At 49.7% G+C, this 27504-nt stretch overlaps 2 protein-coding genes across 10 annotated transcripts; one reads left to right on the top strand and one right to left on the bottom strand.

The window, feature by feature from the left end:
* The first annotated feature begins 1142 nt into the window (after nt 1–1142).
* rcc1l (RCC1 like) lies at nt 1143–19729 on the top strand. 9 transcript variants are annotated; one of them, XM_086179288.1, is made up of 17 exons: nt 1143–1714; nt 2093–2379; nt 2521–2650; nt 2768–2896; nt 2983–3049; nt 3414–3465; nt 3538–3622; nt 3987–4168; nt 4544–4631; nt 6688–6829; nt 7084–7169; nt 7374–7480; nt 7566–9245; nt 9854–11687; nt 16827–16951; nt 17073–17172; nt 17751–19728. In XM_086179288.1, exons 1-13 carry the CDS (start codon nt 1648–1650, stop codon nt 7641–7643), a joined length of 1500 nt encoding a protein of 499 aa, XP_086035414.1. In that variant the 5' UTR covers nt 1143–1647; the 3' UTR covers nt 7644–9245; nt 9854–11687; nt 16827–16951; nt 17073–17172; nt 17751–19728. The 9 variants fall into 9 exon arrangements, with proteins under 9 accessions (XP_086035414.1, XP_086035416.1, XP_086035415.1 ...); XM_086179290.1 differs by having other exon boundaries at nt 7566–10037; nt 11597–11687; nt 17751–19726; XM_086179289.1 differs by having other exon boundaries at nt 7566–11687; nt 16827–16946; nt 17751–19729.
* castor2 (cytosolic arginine sensor for mTORC1 subunit 2) lies at nt 12183–26719 on the bottom strand. The gene is made up of 9 exons (XM_086179297.1): nt 26412–26719; nt 22422–22492; nt 20615–20808; nt 17997–18129; nt 17771–17894; nt 17044–17154; nt 15626–15708; nt 15041–15135; nt 12183–14800 (listed from the first exon to the last, which is right to left on the bottom strand). The coding sequence occupies exons 1-9, from the start codon at nt 26522–26524 to the stop codon at nt 14741–14743; spliced, it is 984 nt and encodes a 327-aa protein (XP_086035423.1). The 5' UTR covers nt 26525–26719; the 3' UTR covers nt 12183–14740.
* Nucleotides 26720–27504: the final 785 nt, after the last annotated feature.

Genomic DNA, 27504 nt, shown 5'->3' with positions numbered 1-27504 from the left:
TCTTTGGACTACTTAGCTTCCCTGTGAAAGAAATATCTCAGATTTCATCATGCAAATCTGCTTAAATTCCTCATAAAATGATGACGTTGATCCACCAGACGCTTGTGCTTGTACTCATCAGATCGGCGGCTTCCAGGGTGACGAGCGAGTAGAGGAGGCCACCAGATATCAGTGATGAAGTGAGCAGGAGAGAAACGCCGCTTCAGGTTTTACCAACACTCACAGCAGGTGAAGGCCAGTGTTCCACCTTCATCTGCTAATTTAATCTGCTAATCTGAAGACAGAACGTCTCCCTGAAGGCCCGAGGGCCGGCGGTGGCGCTGTGGGTTCAATCCTGACCAGGACTCAGATTTCCTGAGTGAAGAAATCTGCTCTGCACACTGGCAAAAGAAGGAGGAATCATGACTCCTAGAGCAGGGCTGGCCAAAGTGAGGCCCGGGGGCCGAGTTTGGCCCACTGAAGCTATGAGAAGTAAATGTCACATTTAGTTTGATCTTGCAGGACAAAAGTGACGAACATCACAACATAAAATGCTTGGATGCATTTTTATCCGTCCATCCATCAGTCCATCCCTCCCTCCATCTTCCCCCTCTTCTCCTGTTGAGGGTGGTGGGGGTGGAGCCTATCCCAGCAGCCTTCCCCCTGGACAGGTCACCAGTCCATGGCAGGGCCAACACATAGAGACAGACAACCATTGGCTCTCCCAGCCACGCCTACGGTCAATTTAGAGTCTGGATTAACCTGGTCCCTCTTGATGTCTTTGGACTGTGGAGGAAGCTGGAGTACCAGAGAGAACCCAGCAGGAACAGGGAGAACATGGAGACTCACCCAGAAAGACCCCGTGCTGCAGCCGGGGCTCCACCCACAACCTTCTTGATGGGGGCCACAGGGAGGACCACTGCTCCACCCACAACCTTCTTGCTGGGGGCCACAGGGAGGACCACTGCTCCACCCACAACCTTCTTGCTGGGGGCCACAGGGAGGACCACTGCTCCACCCACAACCTTCTTGCTGGGGGCCACAGGGAGGACCACTGCTCCACCCACAACCTTCTTGCTGGGGGCCACAGGGAGGACCACTGCTCCACCCACAACCTTCTTGCTGGGGGCCACAGGGAGGACCACTGCTCCACCCACAACCTTCTTGCTGGGGGCCACAGGGAGGACCACTGCTCCACCCACAACCTTCTTGCTGGGGGCCACAGGGAGGACCACTGCTCCACCGGGCTTCCTGATGCATTTTTATGCACAAGAATAAAATCTGGAATTTTTTTCCCCAAATTTAAGACGAGTAAAAGACAAAAACTATTTATGCCATGGAGTTAAACTCCACCCCATCAGTTACTCAAACGTTGGGTTTTATTTAGTTCTCTTTGATTTCATTTCCTGAACTTTAGTTTCACATGAATGCAGTTGAACATCAGAACTCGTCATTGAAAGCTTCGTCTCTGTTAATCGTTCTGTGACGTTTAAACCAACCAACACGACAAAATACTGCCTTGATCAGTTTATTGCAGTAGCAGTACTAGTACAGCAGGCGGCGTCTTGTTTCTCAGAGGCGAGTTACAGCTACGTCAGCGGAGAAGAAGAAGAGTCGCAGCGGAAGCAGAAACCCGTCGGAAGGTCACATGACGTCAAACCGGTGTCAATGTGGTTGAAACACGTCGCTGCTGCTGCAGGCTCTGCGGTTCTGCTGCGGCCGCTGAGGCGTCCCGGTAAGTCCGTCCCGGTAGGCTCGTCCCGGTAAGTCCGTCCCGGTAGGCTCGTTCCGGTTAGTCCGTCCCGGTAGGCGCCTCACATTTCTGCGAGGTGAAAGTTGGAGTGAGAAGCGTCGTCTGGCCGCCGTCCTCTGCTGATCCCAGGCTCTCCAGCTCGGCATCATCAGATACACGGAACGGAAAGTTCAGCGTCTGAAGTCGCGGGTCACGTGTTAGGTGACGTAAGTCCCCGGGGACCCTCGTGAACGTCCTGGTCGATCGTTAGGATGAGCGATGTCCGGGCGCCTCGTGTTCAGGCTTGTTCTTGTGTAGTTGTGTAGTGGCGTTCCTGGTGAGTGACGCCAGATGATGACGTATTTTCCTGCCCCTGAACAGGAGGTCCCAGCTGGTCTCCCGCCCCCTCCAGGATGGCTCTTTTCAGAACAGCTGCTCCTCGAGTCTGTGCCTCCACGCTCAGCGAAGCCTCCGGACCTCAGCGGCACAGCGGCGGTCCGGTGTACCAGTACGTGGGCCAGCACAGGAAACCGGGCCACAAAGTCTTTGTGTGGGGTTTCAGCTTCACCGGCGCTCTTGGGATTCCTAGTTTTGTGGTGCCGGACAACGGCAGGAAGAAGCCCCGCAAGTACCAGCTCACGCCGTACCGGCTGGACACGGCGGAGAAGGTATCAGCTGACACAGGTCACGTTGTAGCCCACAGGGTTCTGGTCTGGAGGTAGTATCCAGATCAGGTACTGCATCATTTTGGTTTCACCACGTCTGACAGCACGCCGGCGCCCTCAGTGACCTGATGTCTCCTGTCTTAGATCTCGACTGCAGCCTGTGGTTACGGCTTCACCCTCATGGCCTCCTCCACCTCAGACGTGACCAAAGTGTGGGGGATGGGCCTGAACACCGACTCTCAGCTGGGCTTCCAGCGCACCCAGCATAGCCGACGTAAGAAACTCTCTCTTCCTAAGATTCTGGTCAGCCCGGTCCAAACGGGCGGCCTCTCCTGAGGTTAGAGGCTCACCTGTTTTGGGGGGGGGCACTGACGCTCCCTCCTGTCTGTAGATCTCAGCCTCGACTACATGCTGGAACCCACCCCCGTGGCTCTGCCCCTGGCCAGGCCTCTGCAGACCCGAGTCGTTCAGGTGGCGTGCGGACGGGCCCACTCGCTGGTGCTGACTGATCTAGAGGGAGGTGAGAGGAACCCACCAGCAGCAGTAGGCTGAGGGGAACCTGTGCACCCGAAAGAACCTGTCCCGTCTTCTCTCTGCTCCCTCTAGTGTTCAGCCTGGGGAACAACTCCTACGGCCAGTGTGGGCGCCCGGTCGTGGACGGGGAAGTCTACAGGTGTGTGGCGGTTCTCTCCCGACAGGAAGTTCTAGAGGGAAAGTGACATCCGTCTCCTCCACAGAGGAGTAGAACCATGGTTCTGTTCTGACCTCGAGGTTCTTGATATCCATGCTGGTTTAAGAAAAAGTGGTTCAGGTAAAAACCTCCCTGGTGCAGTCGATGGATCGGGGATGGGGTCTTGCTCGAGGGCTCCTTGCTGCTTCATCAGCCCCGCCCTTGTTTGTCCTGTAGCCCAGGTGTTGAACCGAACCCTCGGGTACAGACTTGGTGTCAAGTTTCACAAGTCGAATCCACGTGTTTTTGACGGGTGAAGGACGCGACCCATCCTGACCGGCGTCCTCTGCCTCTCATGTCCCAACAGCAACAGTCACGTCGTTCACAGGCTGGAAGGCTTCAGCAGCAGCGTCGTCCAGGTGAGAGCCGCCACCGCCGCCATACAACCTGGATCCGATCGGTGCTGATGGATCTTGATGTCTCTCCTCCAGGTGGCTTGTGGACAGGACCACAGTCTCTTCCTCACAGACGCCGGGCGGGTCTACGCGTGTGGGTGGAGCGCTGATGGACAGACGGGTCAGTGTTCCTCATACGGACCAGCTGTGTTTGGTCCAAGTGAAAATGGCAAGAATCCTGAGGACGTTGTTGAGGAATGAAGTTAGAAATGTGCAGGAATGTCCGAAAACCCTGAACCTGATCCAGGAGCTGCAGAGATGGACCAGGTTCAGGGTTTTAGCCTCTTTAATTCCAGTCCTTCTTCTTTAACTCGGAGAAGAAGTTGTGCGTCAGCGTGCTGTCGACGGTTCTGCTGGTGCATTGTGGGTCGCGTGGACCTCCCAGGTGTAAAAAGGCAACAGTTACCCTTGTAAATACTTCTAGAAGTGACATCCTCATGTTGTGAGTATTTGTACTGAGTGTGACGAGTTCCGGGTCTTTCCAGGTCTGGGGCACCACCGCTTCTGCTCCACCCCCACAGAGGTGGGTGGGGACCTGGCGGGGGTGCAGGTGCAGCAGGTCAGCACCTATGGAGACTGCAGCCTGGCGGTGTCCAAAGATGGGCAGCTGTTTGGGTGGGGCAACTCCGAATACCTGCAGCTGGCCTCCGTCACCGAGGCCACACAGGTGAGAGAACTATCATCCAACAGGTGGCGCCAGAGATCAGCGCGACATTAGCTTCTGACATGTCAACCAGTGAAACACAGCAGTGACGGCAGGAGGGCTGATGGAACCTGGCTCTGAACGCCCCTCCACCCCAACTTCCATTGCAGAACTGGAACTCAGCCATGACAGTATTCACAGAAGCCAAAACTGCAGAGAAAATGGGACGTACCAATGAGTGAAGAGTAGGGGTGCATCCATCTTTGATGGACACACAATTCTCATCTTCATCTTCTGTTGCCACCTCAGATTTGTAAATCCTCCCCCGGGATCAGCATCAGAGATCTGATCACTTCCTCACTGTCACTCAGCTTCTTGTTCACCTTCGTTGTCTTTCAGATCAACTCTCCTCGTCATCTTCCCCTGGGCGGCTGTGGGAAGGTGGTCCAGGCTGCGTGCGGAGGCTCTCAGGTGGCGATTCTCAACGGTCAGTTGACATGATGAGCGTGAGCCTGGATGTTGGTATCATAAGAATAAATATCAGGCTAAAGCTGCCATGGCTTTGGGCCGGCGTGTGGGAGGAGTGGCCCGGACCCCGGTGAACTGAACCTCCACCATCCACCAGTCTGGTGTTTACTGGTGGATCTGATGTAGAACTGAACCTCCAACATCCACCGGTCTGGTGTTTACTGGTGGATCTGATGTAGACCTGAACCTCCACCATCCACCAGTCTGGTGTTTACTGGTGGATCTGATGTAGACCTGAACCTCCACCATCCACCAGTCTGGTGTTTACTGGTGGATCTGATGTAGACCTGAACCTCCACCATCCACCAGTCTGGTGTTTACTGGTGGATCTGATGTAGAACTGAACCTCCACCATCCACCGGTCTGGTGTTTACTGGTGGATCTGATGTAGACCTGAACCTCCACCATCCACCAGTCTGGTGTTTACTGGTGGATCTGATGTAGAACTGAACCTCCGCCATCCACCAGTCTAGTGTTTACTGGTGGATCTGATGTAGAACTGAACCTCCACCATCCACCGGTCTGGTGTTTACTGGTGGATCTGATGTAGAACTGAACCTCCACCATCCACCAGTCTGGTGTTTACTGGTGGATCTGATGTAGAACTGAACCTCCACCATCCACCAGTCTGGTGTTTACTGGTGGATCTGATGTAGAACTGAACCTCCACCATCCACCGGTCTGGTGTTTACTGGTGGATCTGATGTAGAACTGAACCTCCACCATCCACCGGTCTGGTGTTTACTGGTGGATCTGATGTAGAACTGAACCTCCGCCATCCACCAGTCTAGTGTTTACTGGTGGATCTGATGTAGACCTGAACCTCCACCATCCACCAGTCTGGTGTTTACTGGTGGATCTGATGTAGAACTGAACCTCCAACATCCACCGGTCTGGTGTTTACTGGTGGATCTGATGTAGAACTGAACCTCCACCATCCACCGGTCTGGTGTTTACTGGTGGATCTGATGTAGAACTGAACCTCCAACATCCACCGGTCTGGTGTTTACTGGTGGATCTGATGTAGAACTGAACCTCCGCCATCCCCCAGTCTGGTGTTTACTGGTGGATCTGATATAGAACTGAACCTCCACCATCCACCAGTCTGGTGTTTACTGGTGGATCTGATGTAGACCTGAACCTCCGCCATCCACCAGTCTAGTGTTTACTGGTGGATCTGATGTAGAACTGAACCTCCACCATCCACCAGTCTGGTGTTTACTGGTGGATCTGATGTAGAACTGAACCTCCACCATCCACCAGTCTGGTGTTTACTGGTGGATCTGATGTAGAACTGAACCTCCGCCATCCCCCAGTCTGGTGTTTACTGGTGGATCTGATGTAGAACTGAACCTCCACCATCCACCGGTCTGGTGTTTACTGGTGGATCTGATGTAGAACTGAACCTCCACCATCCACCAGTCTGGTGTTTACTGGTGGATCTGATGTAGAACTGAACCTCCAACATCCACCGGTCTGGTGTTTACTGGTGGATCTGATGTAGAACTGAACCTCCGCCATCCACCAGTCTGGTGTTTACTGGTGGATCTGATGTAGAACTGAACCTCCGCCATCCCCCAGTCTGGTGTTTCCTGGTGGATCTGATATAGAACTGAACCTCCACCATCCACCAGTCTGGTGTTTACTGGTGGATCTGATGTAGAACTGAACCTCCACCATCCACCAGTCTGGTGTTTACTGGTGGATCTGATGTAGACCTGAACCTCCACCATCCACCAGTCTGGTGTTTACTGGTGGATCTGATGTAGACCTGAACCTCCACCATCCACCGGTCTGGTGTTTACTGGTGGATCTGATGTAGACCTGAACCTCCACCATCCACCAGTCTGGTGTTTACTGGTGGATCTGATGTAGAACTGAACCTGTTAAAGACTGTGTGATGTGTCACTGGGACGGTGTAAACATGGCGTCTGGTAAACAGGTTTGTCCAACAAGCAGTTTTGATGTCTTCTTCAGCTCAGTCAATAAAAGCCACTGTGTGTGTCTCCCCTCAGACCAGGGCCAGGTCTTCGTGTGGGGCTACGGCATTCTAGGAAAAGGCCCAGAGCTCTCAGAGTGCGCCACTCCAGAGATGATCCCCCCCTCTCTGTTCGGACAATCAGACTTCAACCCCTCCGTCGCTGTCGCTCGGATCCGGTGCGGCCTGAACCATTTTGCTGCACTGACGGGTAATGGCGTTGGTTAGGGTCCGGGTGGGAAGCCCCTCACATGTCCTCATGACTCACTACTACAGTGTTTAATGGCAGCTAAAGGTTTCACCTGAGGGATCCTGTCTGATCTAATCTGATCTAATCTGATCTAATCTGTGGATGTCACTCGTGCTAAAACAACCCTGCATCCCCATTAATCTGCTGCTTCTGTCTGCGTCTGTCATATTTGACGCGTCTCAGATCGCGGCGAGCTCTTTGTGTGGGGGAAGAACATCAGAGGCTGTTTGGGCATCGGAAGGCGAGACGACCAGTACTTCCCCTGGCGAGTAAGACCACACCCACCCAGCATCAGTCACACACGTAGCTGAGCTCCGGGACATACGCGTTCCATCAGCTTCTCAAGAACCAAAAAGAACTGAGAGCAAAAGTTTATGAAATTTACAAAAAGTAAAAACAAATGTGATTAAAAATACATTTCTTGCTGATCTCCAAGTTGAGCTTGCAAACCGTTGGACTTTCGTCTCTCGTAGGTTTCCTTGAGAGCAAAGACTTTGGTTTTAGAGAGAAAAAAGAAAAGCAAAGGAAAACCACGAGAGAGGAAAGTCAGTCGTTGCTCTTGGTTCTTGGTGTTCTTCAGGTACGACCCTGACGCCGGCCTCTCTCCACCTGGCAGGTTCCAGGTTCCATGATTAAACCAGACTTGCTGTGTGAATGTGTGTCAGGTGACTGTACCAGGTCAGGTGCTGGATGTCGCATGCGGTGTGGACCACATGGTGGCGCTGGTCAAGTCTGTCGTGTGAGCTGCGGATGAGAGGCGGGGAGTTGGTCTGAGCCCCCGCTGACCCCGGGACCCCCAGGAAGCCGACGGGCACTCGGGCCCCCCCGAGCCAGCTGTTCTCTGCTGGGGTGGAACCGCGTGCAGGACAGTCCATTACTGCCCCTGACGCCGCTCACCTCCCCCTGCACGAAGGTCACAGGCAGAAAGACCCTTCAGTTTATTGCTGTACTCTTACACCATGATCACGTCCTGCTCACTGCGTTCCACCATGATGGCTGAAAGTGAGAGCACAGGAGCAGCTGGACCCCAGGGGGCGGAGCAGCCTCAGGACCCGCCAGGGCTCGTCACATCTCGCTCCTGTGGCTCTCAATGGTGAAACAAAGTGAAAAACCCACGAAATGGAGGTGAAACTGCTCTCAGATCAGCACTCCAACCTGTCATCAGTAGTTCCTCCTGGAGCAGCAGAACTCCAGCCACGGATCCTGCCAGCTGGACGCTGCTGCTCAGAAACGGGCCGGCATGTCAGAAATCTGCGAGCAGAGAGTGGTTCAGTTTGACTTCAGTCTCTTTGTTGAGGCTTTTGTCATGTGATCGAGGCACCAACAGTCAGTTTGATGCTGTAAATTCAGTTTCACCTGGAGACCACATCTGCAGACTCATCAGTAAAAGCACTCCTACCCTCAAAGAGCGTCCTCGTCTCAAACATCTGCACCTGACGCGTCACTTTGAAGGCGCCACAAACATAAATTGGCTTTCTGACATCTCAGTCTCAGGACTTCAGCGCTACTTTTCCTAACCCTTTTATCAGAAAACACATTTCGTAACAAAGGCAGAATTCACATGGATGGATTCCTGCGCCGGTCATGTGATCGTGTCTGATGTTGCCCAACTAGGACTTCATTTTGTAGCCGTGAGCGATTTTTCCTTGATTTACGACGTTCCCAGCAGGAGAGAAGCAGCATGAGACTGCTGACAGTTCGTGACCACCAGATGTGGATCTAAGAGAATAAACTGCTTTCAGAAAATCCTCTGTTTACACTGGTTTTTATTTGTGAGGCATGGATTTGATGGAAGTGACAGATGGCGAGTTACCAACGACGGTGCTGAGGAAAGTCAGGGAACTTTTTTATCCTGTTTGGTCGAAGCCATGTGATCTGCAGCTGGTCACCTTTGCCTCTGCAAGCCGGAATGTTAACGATTTCCTCATTGATCATAAATGAATTCAACAGAACAGGCCTGCAAGCACGTCCGGCACGCCCCCCCCCCCCCCCCACTCATACCCTCAGCTCTGGAGAACAAACGCCTGACGGAGGTGATCAATGAGCCTCGTTAAGAGAAAATACATTGACATAAATATGGCTGACTCTGGACCAGTGATGAGGCCCAGAGTCAGAGGATCAGGTTTGGTTCAGTGGTTCCTACAGGTGGCCTGGAGAACCTGTAGAGCTTCAGAACCAACCTGCATGGAGGGACGGTGCCTTCAGACCAGCCCAGGGATCAGGACCAGCCCCCAGGAGGAAGCAGCTGCAGGCCTAAGTCACTCTGGCCAGCCAGTACCCAGGAACCCTGTGAGGTGACACAAGCAGAGCTCGCCAGGATGTAATCAAAGGTCCTGCTCATGCCGGTGAGGCGACTCACTGCTGTCTCTGTCACTCCCAAAGCTTTTGATTTGTTACGGTGGTGTTGGGAACAAAGTTGAGTGATTCTGTCTTGAATTTGGCTGCTGGTTCCTTTAAAAGTGAGAGGTGAGCTGAAGCCGGCACTGACCAGCGAGTGGGCAGCAGAGCTGAGCTGGAGGGTTACGTAAGGAGAAAGATGATCATGGTAGCACCGACATTCCACGCCTCAGCTGTGTGCTGAGACAGCAGAGAAAAGGTGGCGTGGGGAGAAGCTCATGCAGCGCTATGAGGACCCGTTGGTTTGGGGTTTGGCTTTCTCTGCTCGGGCCGATTTACCCGCTGTCCCCCCTGCTGGCACCCATTTGTTGCAGGCTGGAATGGAGGAAGAGCAACGTGGTGGCTTCAGAGTAGTTGAGTTGGTCCTGAGGGCTCCAGCCACAACACGCAGGGTTGAGCAGAGAAGAAGAAGAAATTCCCCTTTAAAAAAGTGAAAAACATTCAAACAAAGTGTTTGCTGATATTAGCAAATGCTGCAGATACATTGTTGCCAGAACATGCAGAGGAATACATTTGCATTTTAAAACATATTCATTTTACTATGTTTACATGACAGAAACCTTTCAGAATACTGCAAACACGCCAGCATTGTGTTGTAAATGGGCAGCAACTCTGTCACATGACTTTCCTGGACATCAACATGGATAACAGGGCGGCCCGGTGGAGCCGTGGTCCTCACGGTGGCCCCCCTCCAAGAAGGCTGTGGGTGGAGCCCCGGCTGCAGCACGGGGTCTTTCTGGGTGAGTCTCCATGTTCTCCCTGTTCCTGCTGGGTTCTCTCTGGTACTCCAGCTTCCTCCACAGTCCAAAGACATCAAGAGGGACCAGGTTAATCCAGACTCTAAATTGACCGTAGGCGTGGCTGGGAGAGCCAATGGTTGTCTGTCTCTATGTGTTGGCCCTGCCATGGACTGGTGACCTGTCCAAGGGGAAGGCTGCTGGGATAGGCTCCACCCCCACCACCCTCAACAGGAGAAGAGGGAGGGAGGGATGGATGGATGGATGGATGATGGATGGAGGGATGGATGGATGATGGAATGATGGATGGAGGGATGGATGATGGAATTATGGATGGATGGAATGATGGATGGACTGATGGATGGATGGGTGGATGGATGACAACATGTAGAGCTGGTGTCGACCCAGCTGTCTACCACTGTTTACGTCGGGGGGCGCTGTCAGCGCTGCCTCCTATAGATGGAGTTGTTGCCTTAAGAAATGGCAAGAAATCGTACAAAAGAGCAGCTTGGCCTGGTTCAAGCTCAGCACAAATGGTTGCTTGCACCTTCTTACCTCCCTGGTTGACATGCACTTCATAGCCTGACAGGTGTATCACAGCTTCCTGGATCCAGCTGACATCAACCAGTTAGTATTGAGACTGAAATGAAGGAACTTTGCTGCTTTAAACCACTGAAAACAAAGTTCCAGTGGAACTAATGGTCTGTTTGTGATCTGCCGCAAATGTAAAGCAAAAGGGTAACTTTTGGGGAAAAAACTGGCTTATTGTCCATCAGCCTCAGAGACAAGAAGATAGATTAGGATTAGGATAGGTCCAGGATACTGGTTAGTTTAGCCCAATGGCTGGTAGTAGGTGGGAAGTGTTAGCATCAGCTAGCTCAGGTCCAGGATACAGGTTAGCTTAGCCCAATGGCTGGTAGTAGGTGGGAAGTGTTAGCATCAGCTAGCTCAGGTCCAGGATACAGGTTAGCTTAGCCCAATGGCTGGTAGTAGGTGGGAAGTGTTAGCATCAGCTAGCTCAGGTCCAGGATACAGGTTAGCTTAGCCCAATGGCTGGTAGTGGGTGGGAAGTGTTAGCATCAGCTAACTCAGGTCCAGGATGCTGGTGCGTCCAGCAGGAATCCTCCTCCTCCTCGTGATCAGTAGCAGCAGTCGCTCTTGAATTTTTCCACCTTTTAATTTATTGAAATGATCTCATAACAAATGTTATTCACAACTCTTAAACAAATGCAAAGGGACTTTGATGACGATAATGGAGCTTTGCAAACACTTCCCTTCCACTGCCATCCATTGAGCTACGCTAACTAGCAAGAGTCTCCATCGTCTCATCTTGCTCAGGGGAGAATGGGCAAAAAGCCAGTCCCCCAAAAGGCTCCAAAAATCTGGCTATGAAGCAGAAATGTCGACCACTGGGGGGGCGAGAAGGCGTGAAGATTCCCTCCAGGGACCTTTCTGCTCTAATAGATTACCAGTAATCCTCTAGACGTCAAATGATTGAGCATCTTTTTAAAACCAACTTTTTCCCACTGAGGAGGGTTCTGCAGTCATTTTGTGTCTTTCAGGTTCCACCTGAGAGGAACAAAACATCGAGTCAGCAGTGGAAAACAAGCCTGGACCCTGGAGCGGCGACGCCAGACGAACGTCACGGCCATTGTGAGTGAACATCTTGGCAACAACACTGTTGCTGTTTGCTGCTTGGCGGATTATCACAGGCTCAAGATGACATCCTTCCCTGGGTTCTGCTGCAGCTTGTAAATCCCTGCTGCTGCTCCGTTCTCTCCCCACGAGAACATCGACTCCTTCAGAATATCGATTTCCTGTTCAGGACTCTGAAGGTGGGACTGCAGACGTCAGTGCAGGCGGGTGCACAGGTTACTGCCTCGGTTGACATTTATAACAGACGTGAAGTGACATATTTTGATGGAAAATTCTTCATTGACACTTCAACTGCAAATATAAAAGTCCAGGGTTAACTAGGATGAACCAACCCTTACTAATGTGGTCCTCACAGTTCATCTTCAGGTTCTGAAAACCAGGCCGGCTCGAGGTGTCACCAGTTTATTGATGAAAGTACACATGGGACAGGCAACAGTGAGAGGACCGTCCCCAGAATGACACTGAACCACAAACTGGAACAACTCAAACAACTTAAAAGAAAGAAAAAGGGATGATTTATTTTTTCACACATGAAACTCTAAATGAAAAGCTTTTAACTTTTTCTCTGAGATGGAATCAGCAGAGTTGTGTCCTTCCTCACGTCCGAACACAGATAAAATCCCGTGTTTCTGCCAATCAGGTCTGATCAGAAGAAAATATGGCGCAAAATAACCTAAGGAAAACAAAGTCACGTAATCTTAAGACCAACAGAAATCTCCCCATCCTGACAGGATCAGTTTTCACATCAGTACAGCAGGTCTGTGGGGTGGAACCTGCATTAAAGTGCAGACTGGGGCAGGTGGGTGGGGTCTTCATGACCAACATGGACGCCAGGGCTTGGCGGGAGAGGTTCCTTCCCTGTGAGAAGTTTAGCTTATGTTTCGCACTCTTAAACCACCGTTCCAGTCAAAGTGGCTCAGAAATCAAACATTGTGAATAACCGAACTGCACTGAGGGTTCAGACTGTGAGCAGCGCCGCGGCTTCGAGAGCAAACAAACCAAGTCAGGCAGTGCAGCTGTTCTGGAGGAGCACCGGTTCAACGTCGCGGCGTCCACTCTTTACTGCGTTTGTAAAGCAGCTTGACATCTGCTGCCAGAAGCTCAGGGCTCAGCCGGTGTCCATCAGGTACTGGCTGCTAAAGAATGCTAATGCTACGTTAGCTATGCTAGCCTTAGCCAGCCCATCATCATTCTGCTGCAGTGGTTTGTATGTCCATACACCAATTGTAATCCTGGTGGGCGGAGCTTAACCCCAGAGGCAGCAACAGTACCGTTGCAAAATCATGTCAGAAAAAACTTTTTAAATAAATATTTGTTGTATACCTCAATAAATACTAACCAAAACAAGCTAACAGGACCTGCCTTATGTGCCGATGCAAATCCTTCTCAAAAGTTGACATGTTTAGCCAGCAGGTTGCTACTAGCTAGCGGTCAACTACAATAATCACTAATTTTGAGCTTTAACCAGCTAAAGGAAACGGGACTACATGAGGACTACCTTCATGAAAAAAACAGTTTTATGAAAGCAAACCCTAAAGTACCATTAGTTGCCACAGTCACCTCTCGGAGGAGGAGCAGGGCTGCAGGCTGATGCGAGAGCGCAAACCTCCAACATGGTGAGAACTTGAAAAAAAGCCACTTTTCTGTGTAGCAGGAAATGTAGAGGCTTCTTTCTTGACCCAGCAACCTTCCTTTCGCACCTACAGTTGGTTGTGAACTTCCTCCAGTTCAACAAGATCCAGTGGTGAGGAGGAGAGTTTTAAAGGTTTGGACACAGCTAAGAAAACTCCCCCTGCAAGTGGCAGCAGCGTCAGGCTGGAGTGACGGGAATCTTCTGATCTTCTCTACGCAAGGAAGGCGTGTTTGTAGCTACTGATGATCAAGTTCAACTATCTGTTGATGTCACTAAGACTGTGAGATCTTTGCACTCAGCGACGAACCAATGCGCTACTTTCTAACTTATTCTACCCAAGAGAGTCAGAAAACTGTGTTCTTTTTTATAACTAATTCAGACACATTCTTTCCATCAATCAGTAGAATACAGAGCTGTGTCAGCTGCTATGCTAGTGGCTAAGGAGCTAACAACACAGGTAGCCATGCTAGCGGCTATCAGATTCAGCTCAGATCTCTGGTCTGATTTCAGAGAGCAGAACATGAGGTGGTTCAAGGCTACGTTAGCTTCAGCGGGGTGGCGCTTTCCGACATGCTCTCAACGACGTTAGCTGGCTGAAAACTGTACTTGATAAAAATGATGTTGAAACTTCCAGCTTGTTTGCCGACGGACGATCCGGACCTTTCAGACCGAGCCGTCGACCAGGCTGCTCACAGTGTGAACACATCAGAAGAACCCTTCCTCCTGGAGAGGAAGAGGGACGACCGCCATGCTGCACCAGACTGAGCAGCTCGGGCCCCCCCGGTCTGACACAGGCAGGTCATCGCTGTCGTTGGAACAATGTTTAGTTCAGCAGAGAACACGCCGGACTACTGAGGCTGGCGGTCTACCCTTGCTGCCGCTCCCAAACCTCCTGCAATTGCACACATTTTGACAAAAGGCATCAGTTTAGGCATCAAACCTCTTGGCACTGAGAAGCAGCCTGTCCAGACACGGAGGGAAATGGAGAGCTTGAGATCTCTACTATTCTTTGAGGGTACATTCGTTTATCCGTCCATGAGAGGATTTCTGGAACTAATACAGTATCGATACTCGTGAGGGTCGGGGGCCGGGACCGAGCAGCTTTAGAGAGGAAAGAAACAGATTCAGTCTAGTAAACTAAAGCAACAACTAGTCAAGCAGGCAGTGCCGAGGAAGGGGAGGTGGGGGTTGGGGGTGGAGCTAAAGAAAATGGCTGAGTGAGTGGCTGAGTGACAAAAAGGCAAACACACTGCCGCCACCCCCCCCCCCCCAACAGAGCAGTCACACGCCGTGGTTAGACCCTTCCTTCAGAGCTCAGCCGCCGTAGTCCGCTAAGTAGCTCTTGGCACTTTTTGGAAATGATAAACAAAATGAGTTTGGAAACGGTGCTCGTCATGGTTTCCTCTGGCCGCCGTCACTACGCCGGACCCTCTGTCCTCAGAGCGCCAATGACACTTTGGATATTTTCTTCAGGAACCTGGAGACACACAGAGAAGCCATTTTAACATTCAGGTGTGTCACGAGTCCAGGGTTGGTCTGAATCATCAGAAACACATTCACGGCGCCTCCCAGCCATTACTGACGTCTGGAGGACTGCAGAGTCATGTGACAAGAAAGTACAATACACCTCCTGTCCACCGCCAACTAACACCAGTGACCTCACTGTCAAACCTATGTGTTGTTAGAAAGAACAGACAGCAGAGCGGCGCTCTCTCACCAGGGCATGGTCAAACTTGAAGGTGCTAATGTAGTAAGCTGGAATGTCAGCGGTTGCCAGGGGTTCTGATATTTGAGCCACGATGCCACACTCATCTGAAACACACACAGGTCATGAGCTCACCATCAAGGCGCTCAGGCTGGAAACATCCAGATACTTCTTTCATATTTACTTGTCTTTCTTCATAATAACAACAACTGTAAATCCCAGAGTTCAAACACATCCAGAGCTGGAGAGGCAACCTTCAGAGAAAACAAGAACTGGACCAATGCATGAAAAGCCCGGTTTCGTCCTCAGCCTCCTCCCTTAAATAATATGGTTTGTCCCATTTGCTGTGGGCGTCTGGAGAGGCAGGTTTGCAGCTGCTGGAGCAGAACATCACCAGAACAACCCTTTGTCACCAACGTGACTGCTGACGACACCCGCGACTCATTCAGATTCGATCGGTGCTTGAACGCAGCAACTTCATATCTTTGAAAATGTAGACTGAAACATAGCAGCAGTGAAGGTCTCCTGGATCTCCTGCTGTTGAACGGTCCGTCCTCAGCGGGCAGTTCTGAAAGCGTAGCAGCCACATCAACTCACCAAATCCTAACGGCTGCCCCCCGATTCGAACCATTTTCCAAAGCTCCCCAGAAGCACTGGTGAAGAGGACGTTGTTTGGGAACCTTGAGAGGAGTAAAAATACATGACGTTACTTCATGAGTACAGTCCTGGTATTTGAGTCAGTGAGCTCGTCGATAGAAGCCCCAGATCAGAGAGAAACCTGTGCTGACTGGACCTTCCAGGTGTCTGGTGGATCAGTTCCCCTGGACCAGCAGGAACTCTCGTTTCTATGTGTGTTTGCAGATTGTAAACTGTGAACACACGCACACAACAATGTTCCAGTTCTTCCACCCACCCTCTTGTCTTCTTCTTTGGTGGTTCCTGTGAATCGGCACACCTCCATCACTCATTTCTCACCTTGACTCTTAGGGCTGCACCAGATTCCATTTTCACCGATACAGTCCCGAACATGTGCTCTGAGGGAACGTCACTTTTTACATCTATGGTGTAATTCTCCTGCAGATCCCTGGGGTATTTAAACATGGTATTTTTACACAAGTATCCTGCAGCAAACAGCGCCTTCCTGTGATTGACAGCTGCAGTAGGCCGGACTAGGGCAGTGAGGAGGGCATGGGGTGGATGACGACAGGAGGGGACACGCTGAATGAGCCGTGAGCTGCTAGCAGCCGCAGGTTTGATCACGGCAGTATTCAAGTAGACGAACTGCAAGTACAAGTATCCACAAGTACAAGTATCCACTTGTTGAGCTGCACCCCATCAGCTAACAAACCCTCTACTAGGTGACATTTGCAGATCTGGAGGCGGAGCAGCAAGGTGACAGCACGATTACTGCAACTAAGAGCGTCTTCGTTCAGGTGGTAGCTCGGTAGCTGAGTGCTGCCTCGCTCAATCTTAAAGTTGGCACAGGTAACAGATCCCGTGTCCACGTGCGGAGCTAACTATTAACCACTGAGCAGCAGCCTCCACGGAGGAGAACGCCAGCAGGTGAGACGTGCTGCTGCTGTTCAACACGCTGCTCTGGATAAAGGAGACTTTGTGAGGTCGGCTAGGTGGCCTGCGCCCTTAAGGAGACTTTACACAAACATGGAGGACGACCTACATGCTGCTGCTGCAGAACATGAGGAACCTGAAAAAAATCACCAAAGGCCACTTAGTATTTTACCTCCATGGGTCAGTAAGACATGAGCGACCCACTTAAGTTGTGGCTTGTTTACAACAGGGTTGTGATCCATGATCAGCTGCTGACGTGCCAGCCAACCCATGAAGTCTGCGGCTGCTCATGTTCTTGATGGCTCTTCTGCTAAATTAGCCAGCCTCCTGTGAGAAACTGCTGTCACAGGTCAGGTGGGTTTCCTGCACTTAACATCTTGAGGGAAGCTTGTTACACATCAGTGATATAAATCTGTCTGAGTCACCAACGTGTCCGTCTACTCAACCTTTGAGTCGTCTGCTCATCCATGACCAGGGAGATGTAGCCTTCGATCAGGGAGAAGGAGAAGAAGCGGATGTGGCTGGAGTCCTCACTGGATGATCCAGACTCCTTCGGCCTGGACAGGAACACACAGGTGGGTCAGACTGGTGATGCAGAAATCTACTGCTTCCTCAAGTTTCACATCTTCTGCTTGGACCAGCTAAAATGAGGCTGTCAAGGTTTGGCTGGCTGATGCTCCACAAAGTGCATGTGAGGGTCACCCCTCTGCCACATGACAGTGATAACACTGAGAAGTGGCAGAGAAAGATTTGAGCAAACTTCAGAAACATCCCAAAACCAGGAGTAAGTATGAGGTGCAATGAAAGCAACTTTCTGGCTCTAATTTTGAAGTGAGTCGATGGACTGAATGCACTAGTTGGTCACCCTCATGGTAGCAAACCAAGCCACAAGTGTTCTGGTTAGTTCAGGTCTCCAGTCCTAGTGTTAGTGGATCCCTGATCCTCTATCTGGATCAAGGAGACCTGGATTCTTCAGACCACCTGGAGAGTTGGTGAAGGGACGTTTCTGGACAGTTTAGCTGCTGTTAGCATCAGTCTCTGTTAGCTTCAAGCTAAATGTACGTGGCTGGTTTAAGACTCCTACTAGTGAGTACATGAAAAGCTAAATACATTTGTTGGTTGAAGTATCACATTAATGTATTTGTGTCTGTAGTACAAGGAGATGACTCATACCCTCCAGAATAAAACATGACGTCCATAAGGAGGGTGGCTACCGAAGGAAGCGTGTCCGGGTCCAAGCTGGTCACACAGAACATGTTGCTGGGACTAGACAACGGGTGAATGATGGGCCGCGGCACTGAGGAACACAAGTGAAGGAATACGTGAGACACGGCCACACGGTCATGTTGAACACACACGTCTAAATCCATCCTGCTAACGTGGCAGTTTGATACCTCACCGAGTTTTGGCTTCACAAAGCCGTTAGTCACTCCCAGATCGTGAGCAGCCACAGTCTCTCCGTTGACCACCCGAAGCAAAGTGAATTCGGAAGACAGCGTGTGCATGACCATTGGCAGATCTCGCTCTCGAACCTGAGGACGAGAATTGAAAGAGGCGAGGTTGAGAGGGGAAGCTTGGGAGACGGGGAGAACGTGCATTAAGCCAGGGGCATCGGGGGATGTGAACATGCTCCGACTGTTCATTCGGATATGAGGACACCAGCAACGCAGCAGCCCTGCATCTGGTCGACAGCGCCCGCGCAGGATGACGCTTCTCCTCATGTGGCTGCTGCAGGCTGGTTCAAGGCGAGAGACCGTAGCGCCACTGCAGTCACACCGTTTCCTCTTGCAGTTTTTTTTTGTGCATGTTGCTTCCCTGCACTGTTGGAAAACGACTGGCTCGGTAACATCACCCGGAGACAGTTGAAATGACAAACTGATCTATGAAGGGATTCACTGGGAGCAGCGGTGGAGACGATGGGAGGCGCCAGTGACTTTCTCAACACCCCAGGACCTGCGTCGGAACTTCCAACCCTGCTTCCCACTGGGATTCCACCACAATAAAAAGATGAAAATGCTGATTTCTGCACAGCATCTATTCATGATTTGTTCTGTCTCCCTGTGAAAATGCTCCTTTCTGAAAGTTCTTTGGTCTTGATTTGCTCCAGTAAGTTTGTCATGGCAGGACTCCCAAGTCTTGCTCTCTCTCGCTCCATGTGACTGTGGTGATTGAACCAGTAAATCAGCTCTGGTGAACAGAAGTTGATGATCGTCCAGGTTGAGTTCATCAAGATCATCTTCACTAATGAACCCTCTGATGATGCTGGAAGCCTGGATGCTACGTTAGCAGTGCTAAGCTAACGTTAGCCTAGGAAGGAGCTACACCAGGGTCACATGACTTCAAGGTCACCACCACTGATGACCTTTAATGACCTCCACAACTTCTGTAGGCTCCTTCGGACTCTTGTAAGCAACCCACATCTAAGACTCTTTTGAATTCGCGAGTGCTGTATTACTTTAACGTGTCCAATAGAACAAAAGGATGAAATGTCTCCTCCAGTGTGACGCCAGTCCGTAATTCAGGTTTGTAACTGAAAACCTTCCCTGAAGTCTCTGACTCTGAGACGAGGCGGCCTCACTCCTCTTGCTCCTGGGTGTTCGGACTCGTTCTCGTGCCCTGTAGGCTCAGATAAAGGGCGACGCGCATGTGTCCCCGTGGTCGTCTCTGACGTGGTCGTCTCTGACGTGGTCATGTCGGTGGAACAGGGGAGCCTCCTAAACCCAGAGTGACAGCTGCGTGAAGTTGCTTGACTGAAAAGCTCCTTGCGTCTCTTTGTCCGTGAGTGAATTCAACACGTTGGTCAGGCTTTTCTGCTTTATGTAACACACGGTTGCTAATGATGAAAAGACACATTGTAGGCCAGCCGGCTGACATTAGGTAATACAATCTGACAGGCAGTGAGACAGGCAGTGAGACAGGGGGGACAGCAGGAGAAGCTGCAACAGGATGAGCGCACATCTCTCTATCTACACTAATAATGAGGGTTGTGGGCAGGAGCAGCCAGTGTCCAGACAGGAAACTGTGTATGATACCTGGAATTCCAGTAAGAGGCTGATCTGTTGATCCCTTTATGTAACAACAACAGATTATCTACATTTTTTCCAACTTGTTTTTCTGAGGAAATAAAAACACCCCTGTGGCTGGACAGGCTTTGGTATTTCTTTCTAAATCACAGGAAGTGGAGCAGAGGAAGGCCCAGTGTCTCCACGCTGACTGCCTCTGCATGTCATGGTGGATAGAAACCCTTCGCTAGCTAATGGTCCTCACCCTGCATGCTGCTATAGCAATACTTCACCTAAATACTTTATCTTCCAAGTACTCACTAAGAGGAGTATTTAGCTCACCAAGATGTTTTTTCCTCCTGCATCACTTTTTAGTGAGTGTGAACGCAGAAAGAGCCAGACACTCAAACACACTGTGCCATAGGTTCCAGCTACGGTTGGGCACTAGTTCCCGCTAGCACTGAGCTGGACCAGCTGTCATGGTCAGTTGAACCAACTTGCTCATTCAGATCAGCGCTGAACCAGAAGGGTTCTAGTTGGTTTTAATCTCCAATCAAAGTGTTAGTGGATCCCTGATCCTCCGTCAGGATCAAGGAGACCTGGATTACAACAGACAACCTGGAGAGTTGGTGAACAGAGGTTTTTGGACAGTTTAGCCGCTGTTAGCATCAGTCTCCGTTAGCTTCATGCTACATATATGTGGCTGGCTCTTCCTGGATTCTGGAGTCAGAAAGAAGAACACCTATTAGTGAGTACCTGAAAGTCAGTCATTTCTGGGTTTGACAAGCAGGTTGTGAACCTGACCACGTCTATGAAATGGTTCTGGGCAGCTGTGTGACAGGAGCTGGAACCAGTTCAACAGACTGGTTCCTCTTCAGTCTTTTAATGGAGGGTTGTTGTTGCTCAACTCGTCAAGTCAGGTCGGGTTATTCATGTAGCACCAACCACAGCAAAGCTCCTCTCACGACACTTAGAAGCTGTGTCCTGTCACTGGAGCACAGATAGCTGCACTCACCAGGATGAAGTCCGTCTGATACGTCGACAGCATGAAGACGGAGATGTTGTGGTCGGCCAGCGGTGCAATGACCGATTTGGCTATTTTGGTGACTCCGATGGGTTGTGAGCTGGAGGCGCTGCCACCTCCTGACACCACGTTGAGGGCCAACCATGTGGCATCAGCCACACTGATGTGCTCTGACTCAGGCAGCTCTGGGGACACAACAGCCTCGTCAGCAAGAGGGAACTAGCTGAAGCAGTATCAGAGTACTTAGTACTTTTCTAAATAACTGCAGTACCATGCCACTGCATGAGCTACACCAAACTTGTCATTATCTATCCATACACTACACACTATTATATTATATTTTATATATATATATATATATATATATATATATATATATATATATAAAATATAGTATATATATATAGAGAGAGAGAGAGAGAGTATATATATATATACACACACACATATATACACAATTATATGTATATACATACATATACTTATATTTATGTATGTATATATGTATGCGCGTATATTTGTATGTATGTATATATGTATGCGCGCGTATTTGTATGTATGTATGTATGTATGCGCGCGTATTTGTATGTATGTATATATGTATGCGCGCGTATTTGTATGTATGTATGTATGTATGCGCGCGTATTTGTATGTATGTATATATGTATGCGCGCGTATTTGTATGTATGTATGTATGTATGCGCGCGTATTTGTATGTATGTATATATGTATGCGCGCGTATTTGTATGTATGTATATATGTATGCGCGCGTATTTGTATGTATGTATGTATGTATGTATGCGCGCGTATTTGTATGTATGTATGTATGTATGCGCGCGTATTTGTATGTATGTATATATGTATGCGCGCGTATTTGTATGTATGTATGTATGTATGCGCGCGTATTTGTATGTATGTATATATGTATGCGCGCGTATTTGTATGTATGTATGTATGTATGCGCGCGTATTTGTATGTATGTATATATGTATGCGCGCGTATTTGTATGTATGTATGTATGTATGTATGCGCGCGTATTTGTATGTATGTATATATGTATGCGCGCGTATTTGTATGTATGTATATATGTATGCGCGTGTATTTGTAAGTATGTATATATGTATGCGCGCGTATTTGTAAGTATGTATATATGTATGCGCGTATGTGTGGGGTGTGGAAATGGGTTAGGGTTGCTCTCAGTCTTTGAACCACCTCTCCTGAGCCCTGGTCCTGGACCTTTGTGTCCTCAGTGCCTGTGGTTGACCAGCGGCGGCTGCTACCTGGTTAATGATGTATGTGAGGGCTGCAGTCGTGGCGTCAGCAGCACCCGTGTTAGACAATGGCAGCTGACTGTCAGAGGACTCATCTGTGCGGTGATTCACTTCAGCGTTCAGGCCTAATTCGCTCTCACCAGGACACACATGTATACATTTCCCATGGCAGAAAATTCTCTCTTTTTGTGAGGTTTCAAAAATGCATCAGCCTGGGTTTCATTGTGTAGCTACAACACACGACGAGCCAGTCACCAGTAGAAATACCTGCACCGGTTATGCAACAAATAGCCTGCAGTCGCCAGGGTAACCAAGGAGAGTGACCCTGGACGAGGGTGTGTAATGACATGGATTCACTCACTCAGCCAACCACAAAACCAGCCAGAGAAGCAGCTTGGCCTCACGTCTATAATGACAAACTGTGCTCAGACACTGGAGCCCAGGCTACGGCTTCCTGGAGACAATCACTGATTACACAATGGGACGGTTGCCACGGTGAAATTACAGATCCGCAAAGAGACGCTCACCTTTAAAGCCTTCCTGGTCCACGATGATCGTGTAGTCCTCCGGAGTCTCTGTCAAACTGAAAAACTTGCATCTGAACAGGAGAGATCAAAGCAAGAGAAATCAAAGACAGGGACCTTCTCCACCTGCACGCTATCCATCGCAGGGTTGGCTTGGACAATCAAGGACACGTTACTTCATCCATCAGTACGGTGCAGCGCTAATTCAGCACCGATCAATACCTGTACCGATGGGTGTGTCTGTACCAATGGGTGTGTCTGTGTCGATACCTGTTTTGGTGGGTGTGTCTGTGTCGATACCTGTTTTGGTGGGTGTGTCTGTGTCGGTACCTGTTTTGGTGGGTGTGTCTGTGTCGGTACCTGTTTTGGTGGTGTGTCTGTGTCGGTACCGGTACCGATGGGTGTGTCTGTGTCGGTACCTGTTTTGGTGGTGTGTCTGTGTCGGTACCTGTTTTGGTGGTGTGTCTGTGTCGGTACCTGTTTTGGTGGGTGTGTCTGTGTCGGTACCGGTACGATGGGTGTGTCTGTGTCGGTACCGGTACGATGGGTGTGTCTGTGTCGGTACCTGTTTTGGTGGGTGTGTCTGTGTCGGTACCTGTTTTGGTGGGTGTGTCTGTGTCGGTACCTGTTTTGGTGGTGTGTCTGTGTCGGTACCGGTACCGATGGGTGTGTCTGTGTCGGTACCTGTTTTGGTGGGTGTGTCTGTGTCGGTACCTGTTTTGGTGGGTGTGTCTGTGTCGGTACCTGTTTTGGTGGTGTGTCTGTGTCGGTACCGGTATGATGGGTGTGTCTGTGTCGATACCTGTTTTGTGGTGTGTCTGTGTCGGTACCGGTACCGATGGGTGTGTCTGTGTCGGTACCTGTTTTGGTGGGTGTGTCTGTGTCGGTACCTGTTTTGGTGGGTGTGTCTGTGTCGGTACCTGTTTTGGTGGGTGTGTCTGTGTCGGTACCTGTTTTGGTGGGTGTGTCTGTGTCGGTACCTGTTTTGGTGGGTGTGTCTGTGTCGGTACCTGTTTTGGTGGTGTGTCTGTGTTGGTACCTGTTTTGGTGGTGTGTCTGTGTCGGTACCTGTTTTGGTGGTGTGTCTGTGTCGGTACCTGTTTTGGTGGTGTGTCTGTGTCGGTACCTGTTTTGGTGGTGTGTCTGTGTCGGTACCGGTACCGATGGGTGTGTCTGTGTCGGTACCTGTAACGATGGGTGTGTCTGTGTCGGTACCTGTTTTGGTGGGTGTGTCTGTGTCGGTACCTGTTTTGGTGGGTGTGTCTGTGTCGGTACCTGTTTTGGTGGGTGTGTCTGTGTCGGTACCTCTACCGGTGGGTGTGTCTGTGTCGGTACCTGTTTTGGTGGGTGTGTCTGTGTCGGTACCTCTACCGGTGGGTGTGTCTGTGTCGGTACCTGTTTTGGTGGGTGTGTCTGTGTCGGTACCTCTACCGGTGGGTGTGTCTGTGTCGGTACCTGTTTTGGTGGGTGTGTCTGTGTCGGTACCTCTACCGGTGGGTGTGTCTGTGTCGGTACCTGTTTTGGTGGGTGTGTCTGTGTCGGTACCTCTACCGGTGGGTGTGTCTGTGTCGATACCTGTAACGATGGGTGTGTCTGTGTCGATACCTGTAACGATGGGTGTGTCTGTGTCGATACCTGTAACGATGGGTGTGTCTGTGTCGATACCTGTACTGGTAGGTGTGTCTGTGTCGATACCTGTAACGATGGGTGTGTCTGTGTCGATACCTGTACTGGTAGGTGTGTCTGTGTCGATACCTGTACTGGTAGGTGTGTCTGTGTCGATACCTGTCCTGGTAGGTGTGTCTGTGTCGATACCTGTACTGGTAGGTGTGTCTGTGTCGATACCTGTACTGGTAGGTGTGTCTGTGTCGATACCTGTACTGATCAGTCCGGGTGCCTGGGCGATGACTGCAACCTTGGAGACGTTCCTCACCACCACTGAATCGGACCGTCAGGTTTACACATCTGCCATCTTAGGTCTGACATTCTTGTGTAATATAATCGGTTTTCCTGAAGCTAATGGTTTTAGGGGGCGGTGCCTGGGCTGGATGAGGGCGGTCCAAGGGGCGGATCCTATGACACAGCATTTTGACCCGAACAACAGGTCGTATTTAGATGTTCGTGCATCTCACTTCAGAATTTATTTTTTGTTAAAATTTCAAACAACAGCAATTCTTCTCAACCGTGTTTTTGTAACATATAAAACCGCTGACCACCCAGTCGCTGGCGTGCTGACGGCCTTCAGCAGCAGCCGCAAGCCTTTAGAGACTGAAACCTTTAATCAATGAAGAAATCGAGTCCGTACCGATCAAAGCAGCAAGTCAGAGCCAAGAATCAATTCGGTTTCATATCAACAGCCATGTTGAAAATTTGCCCAGCTTATAACTGATTTATGCCCAGAAACATCTCTGCCTTCTGGTTTGGTGTCATGATGCACCAGACCAGAAGGCAGGAACACACAGGATGAAGAACTTTGTAGAAATCGTGTCTCGCAGACTTTCTTCAGCACAAAGGGAAACCAGGACAAACAGGATGTACCATGCCGCGGCGAAAAGAACATTCTTCACAGGTCAGTGACTCAATGCACTTCATATTTGTCTGCAAGGTGAGAAAAGCAGCCGGGGACTAACAACTCTGTTTTCTACAGCAGCAGCGGTTCCTGGAGGAATCAGGGCAGCTGTCAGCCACCAGGACGTCAGGGTGATGAGAGCTGCAGTTTCTGTGCTGCGTCTGGACTGATAACAATGACCAGCTCCATTTGCAGACTGATTTTTCGTCAGTTTCCATTCAGGCCAACTATGAAGCAACACATCAGTGTGGACAGAGAGAATCTTCCCCTTCAAGCAGGAGCAGCTGGCAGGCTTCACTCCTCCCTCGCAGCGCAGGCAAGGAACTTTGCGAGGAGCTTTTATTCAGTCTGTAACGTGAAGCTCTGCACTTCTTCACCTTCAACATAAGAAACTACAACAAATGCCAAAATGGCATCTTTTGGATGCGGGTGTGACAGCTCAGCGGCCGTGTTGCGAGCATCTGTCTGACTCGTGGACACGAGGAGCCGGCGGATGAAACTCTTCTACTGACCAAACACCTTCCTGCATCACAAACTGCCTCAGACGGGGTGGACCCCAGCACCCTGAGACCAGACCAGGTTCTCAGTTTCTTCAGGATGCTCAACATCAAATAGGCAGATAGTTGACCAACAGCCATCATTTACATGATATCAGGAAGTACTCTGTACTTACTGTACACGTGTTTTTAGTACATGTAAGACTTTAGGATGTCCAGGCAGCCCTGTGGTGGTGGTAGTCGTGCTCTCCAGTTTCACTTCATAGCTCATAAATCTGGAAACACTTCCAAGTTGAGGAGTCCCAGAAATCCATGGCCTCCATGTTTGTGGGCATCCTGCCCATCAGGGAGGCTGGGACTCCCTCACGCTCCCTGTCAAGTTCCCTGCTAATCATCAATGTCGCTTATTCACAGTGTGAGTGGACTGATGCGAACACACAGCAGGACACCTGCCCCCACCTGGTGTGACGTCACTGCTGCTCAGTTACATGAAAGATTCCCCCCCCAGGCTGCTGGGCTCACACATGAAGTGAAGTTTGCCTGTCATAATTGCCCTCATAGAGGTATACAGGCTGGACGCGGACACACACACACACACACACACACACACACACACACACACACACACACACACAGTAGAGACACAAACCCCCAGCTGGCGTCGACCCAGCTACAGATGGCACAAAGCTACAAAATGACACCAGAGGACAAGGATAGGCCTGGAAACTGGTGGCAGAGCGCGCGCGCGCACACACACACACACACACACACACACACACACACACACACACACACACACACACACACACACACAGACCTGGACGTGGTGGCACAGGAACTAGCTTAAACAGCTGCTAAAGCAGCCGCTGCGAGTGTGTCCGTGACTGGCGTGAGTGTGTGAATGTGTCCGTCCGGCGGGCTCCGTACCTGGTTTTGGAGGCCAGGAAGGCGAGTTTGATTAATCCGTGAGTGCAGACCTGGATCCCCTCCTTCTCTATACTCGCCACTTTCAAGCTGTGCTCTAAAATATGAAGCTCCATCTTTTACGTCTTCCCATTTGAGGAGCACTTAAAACGTAAAAGCTGCGTACTTTCTTATAAAATGCATAAATAAATAAATAAACACACAACAGACCGAGTCGTCTTAAATAGAGAAAGAAAGAGAGGCAGGGTGGAATAAAGAAAGCAAAGAGGTTAAAAAAAGAAGAAACGGACCTGCTTCCAACCTGTAACGGAAACACTCGCACTTCTGGTTTCAGCTTTTCAAAATTAAGGCCTCAGTAAAACCTAGGAACTCAGGAACCGTGAGACAGTGACCAGACAGAGAATATATATATATATATATATATATATATATATATATATATATATATATATATATATATATATATATATATATATATATATACACATATGTATGAACATATACATATACATCCATCCATCCATCGTCATCTTCCGCTTATTCCTTACTAGTAAGGGTCGCGGGGGGGTGGAGCCTATGTGATGCTGGGATCACATATATATACACATATATATACACATATATATATATATATATATATATATATATATATATATATATATATATATATATATATGTGTATATATATGTGATCCCAGCATCACATATATATATATATATATATATATATATATGTGTGTGTGTGTATATACATATATATTTATATTTATATATATAAACATACACACATGATTATAAATATATACTTATATATTTATATATTATACACACACATATATGTACATATATTGTGTATATGTGAATATATATATACATATTCACGTATATACGCACACATACTGTATATACGCATGTATATGTGTGTGTGTGTGTGTGTGTGTGTGTGTGTGTGTGTGTGTGTGTATACACACATTGTATTTGCATGCTGAAAATCTTTGGGTGATCACAAGTACTGTAACTGCAGATCTTACGTTGACGAAACCATCAATCAAAACCCTTCATTCATTTGTCTCGTGCTGCTGCAATTCCAAGCCCC

This window comes from Aulostomus chinensis, chromosome 15, assembly GCF_037954235.1.
Source record: "Aulostomus chinensis isolate RoL2024-O1b breed Wild chromosome 15, RoL_Achi_v1.0, whole genome shotgun sequence".
In the NCBI taxonomy this organism is placed as follows: Eukaryota; Metazoa; Chordata; class Actinopteri; order Syngnathiformes; family Aulostomidae; genus Aulostomus; species Aulostomus chinensis.
This window is presented reverse-complemented; position numbering and strand designations above follow the sequence as displayed.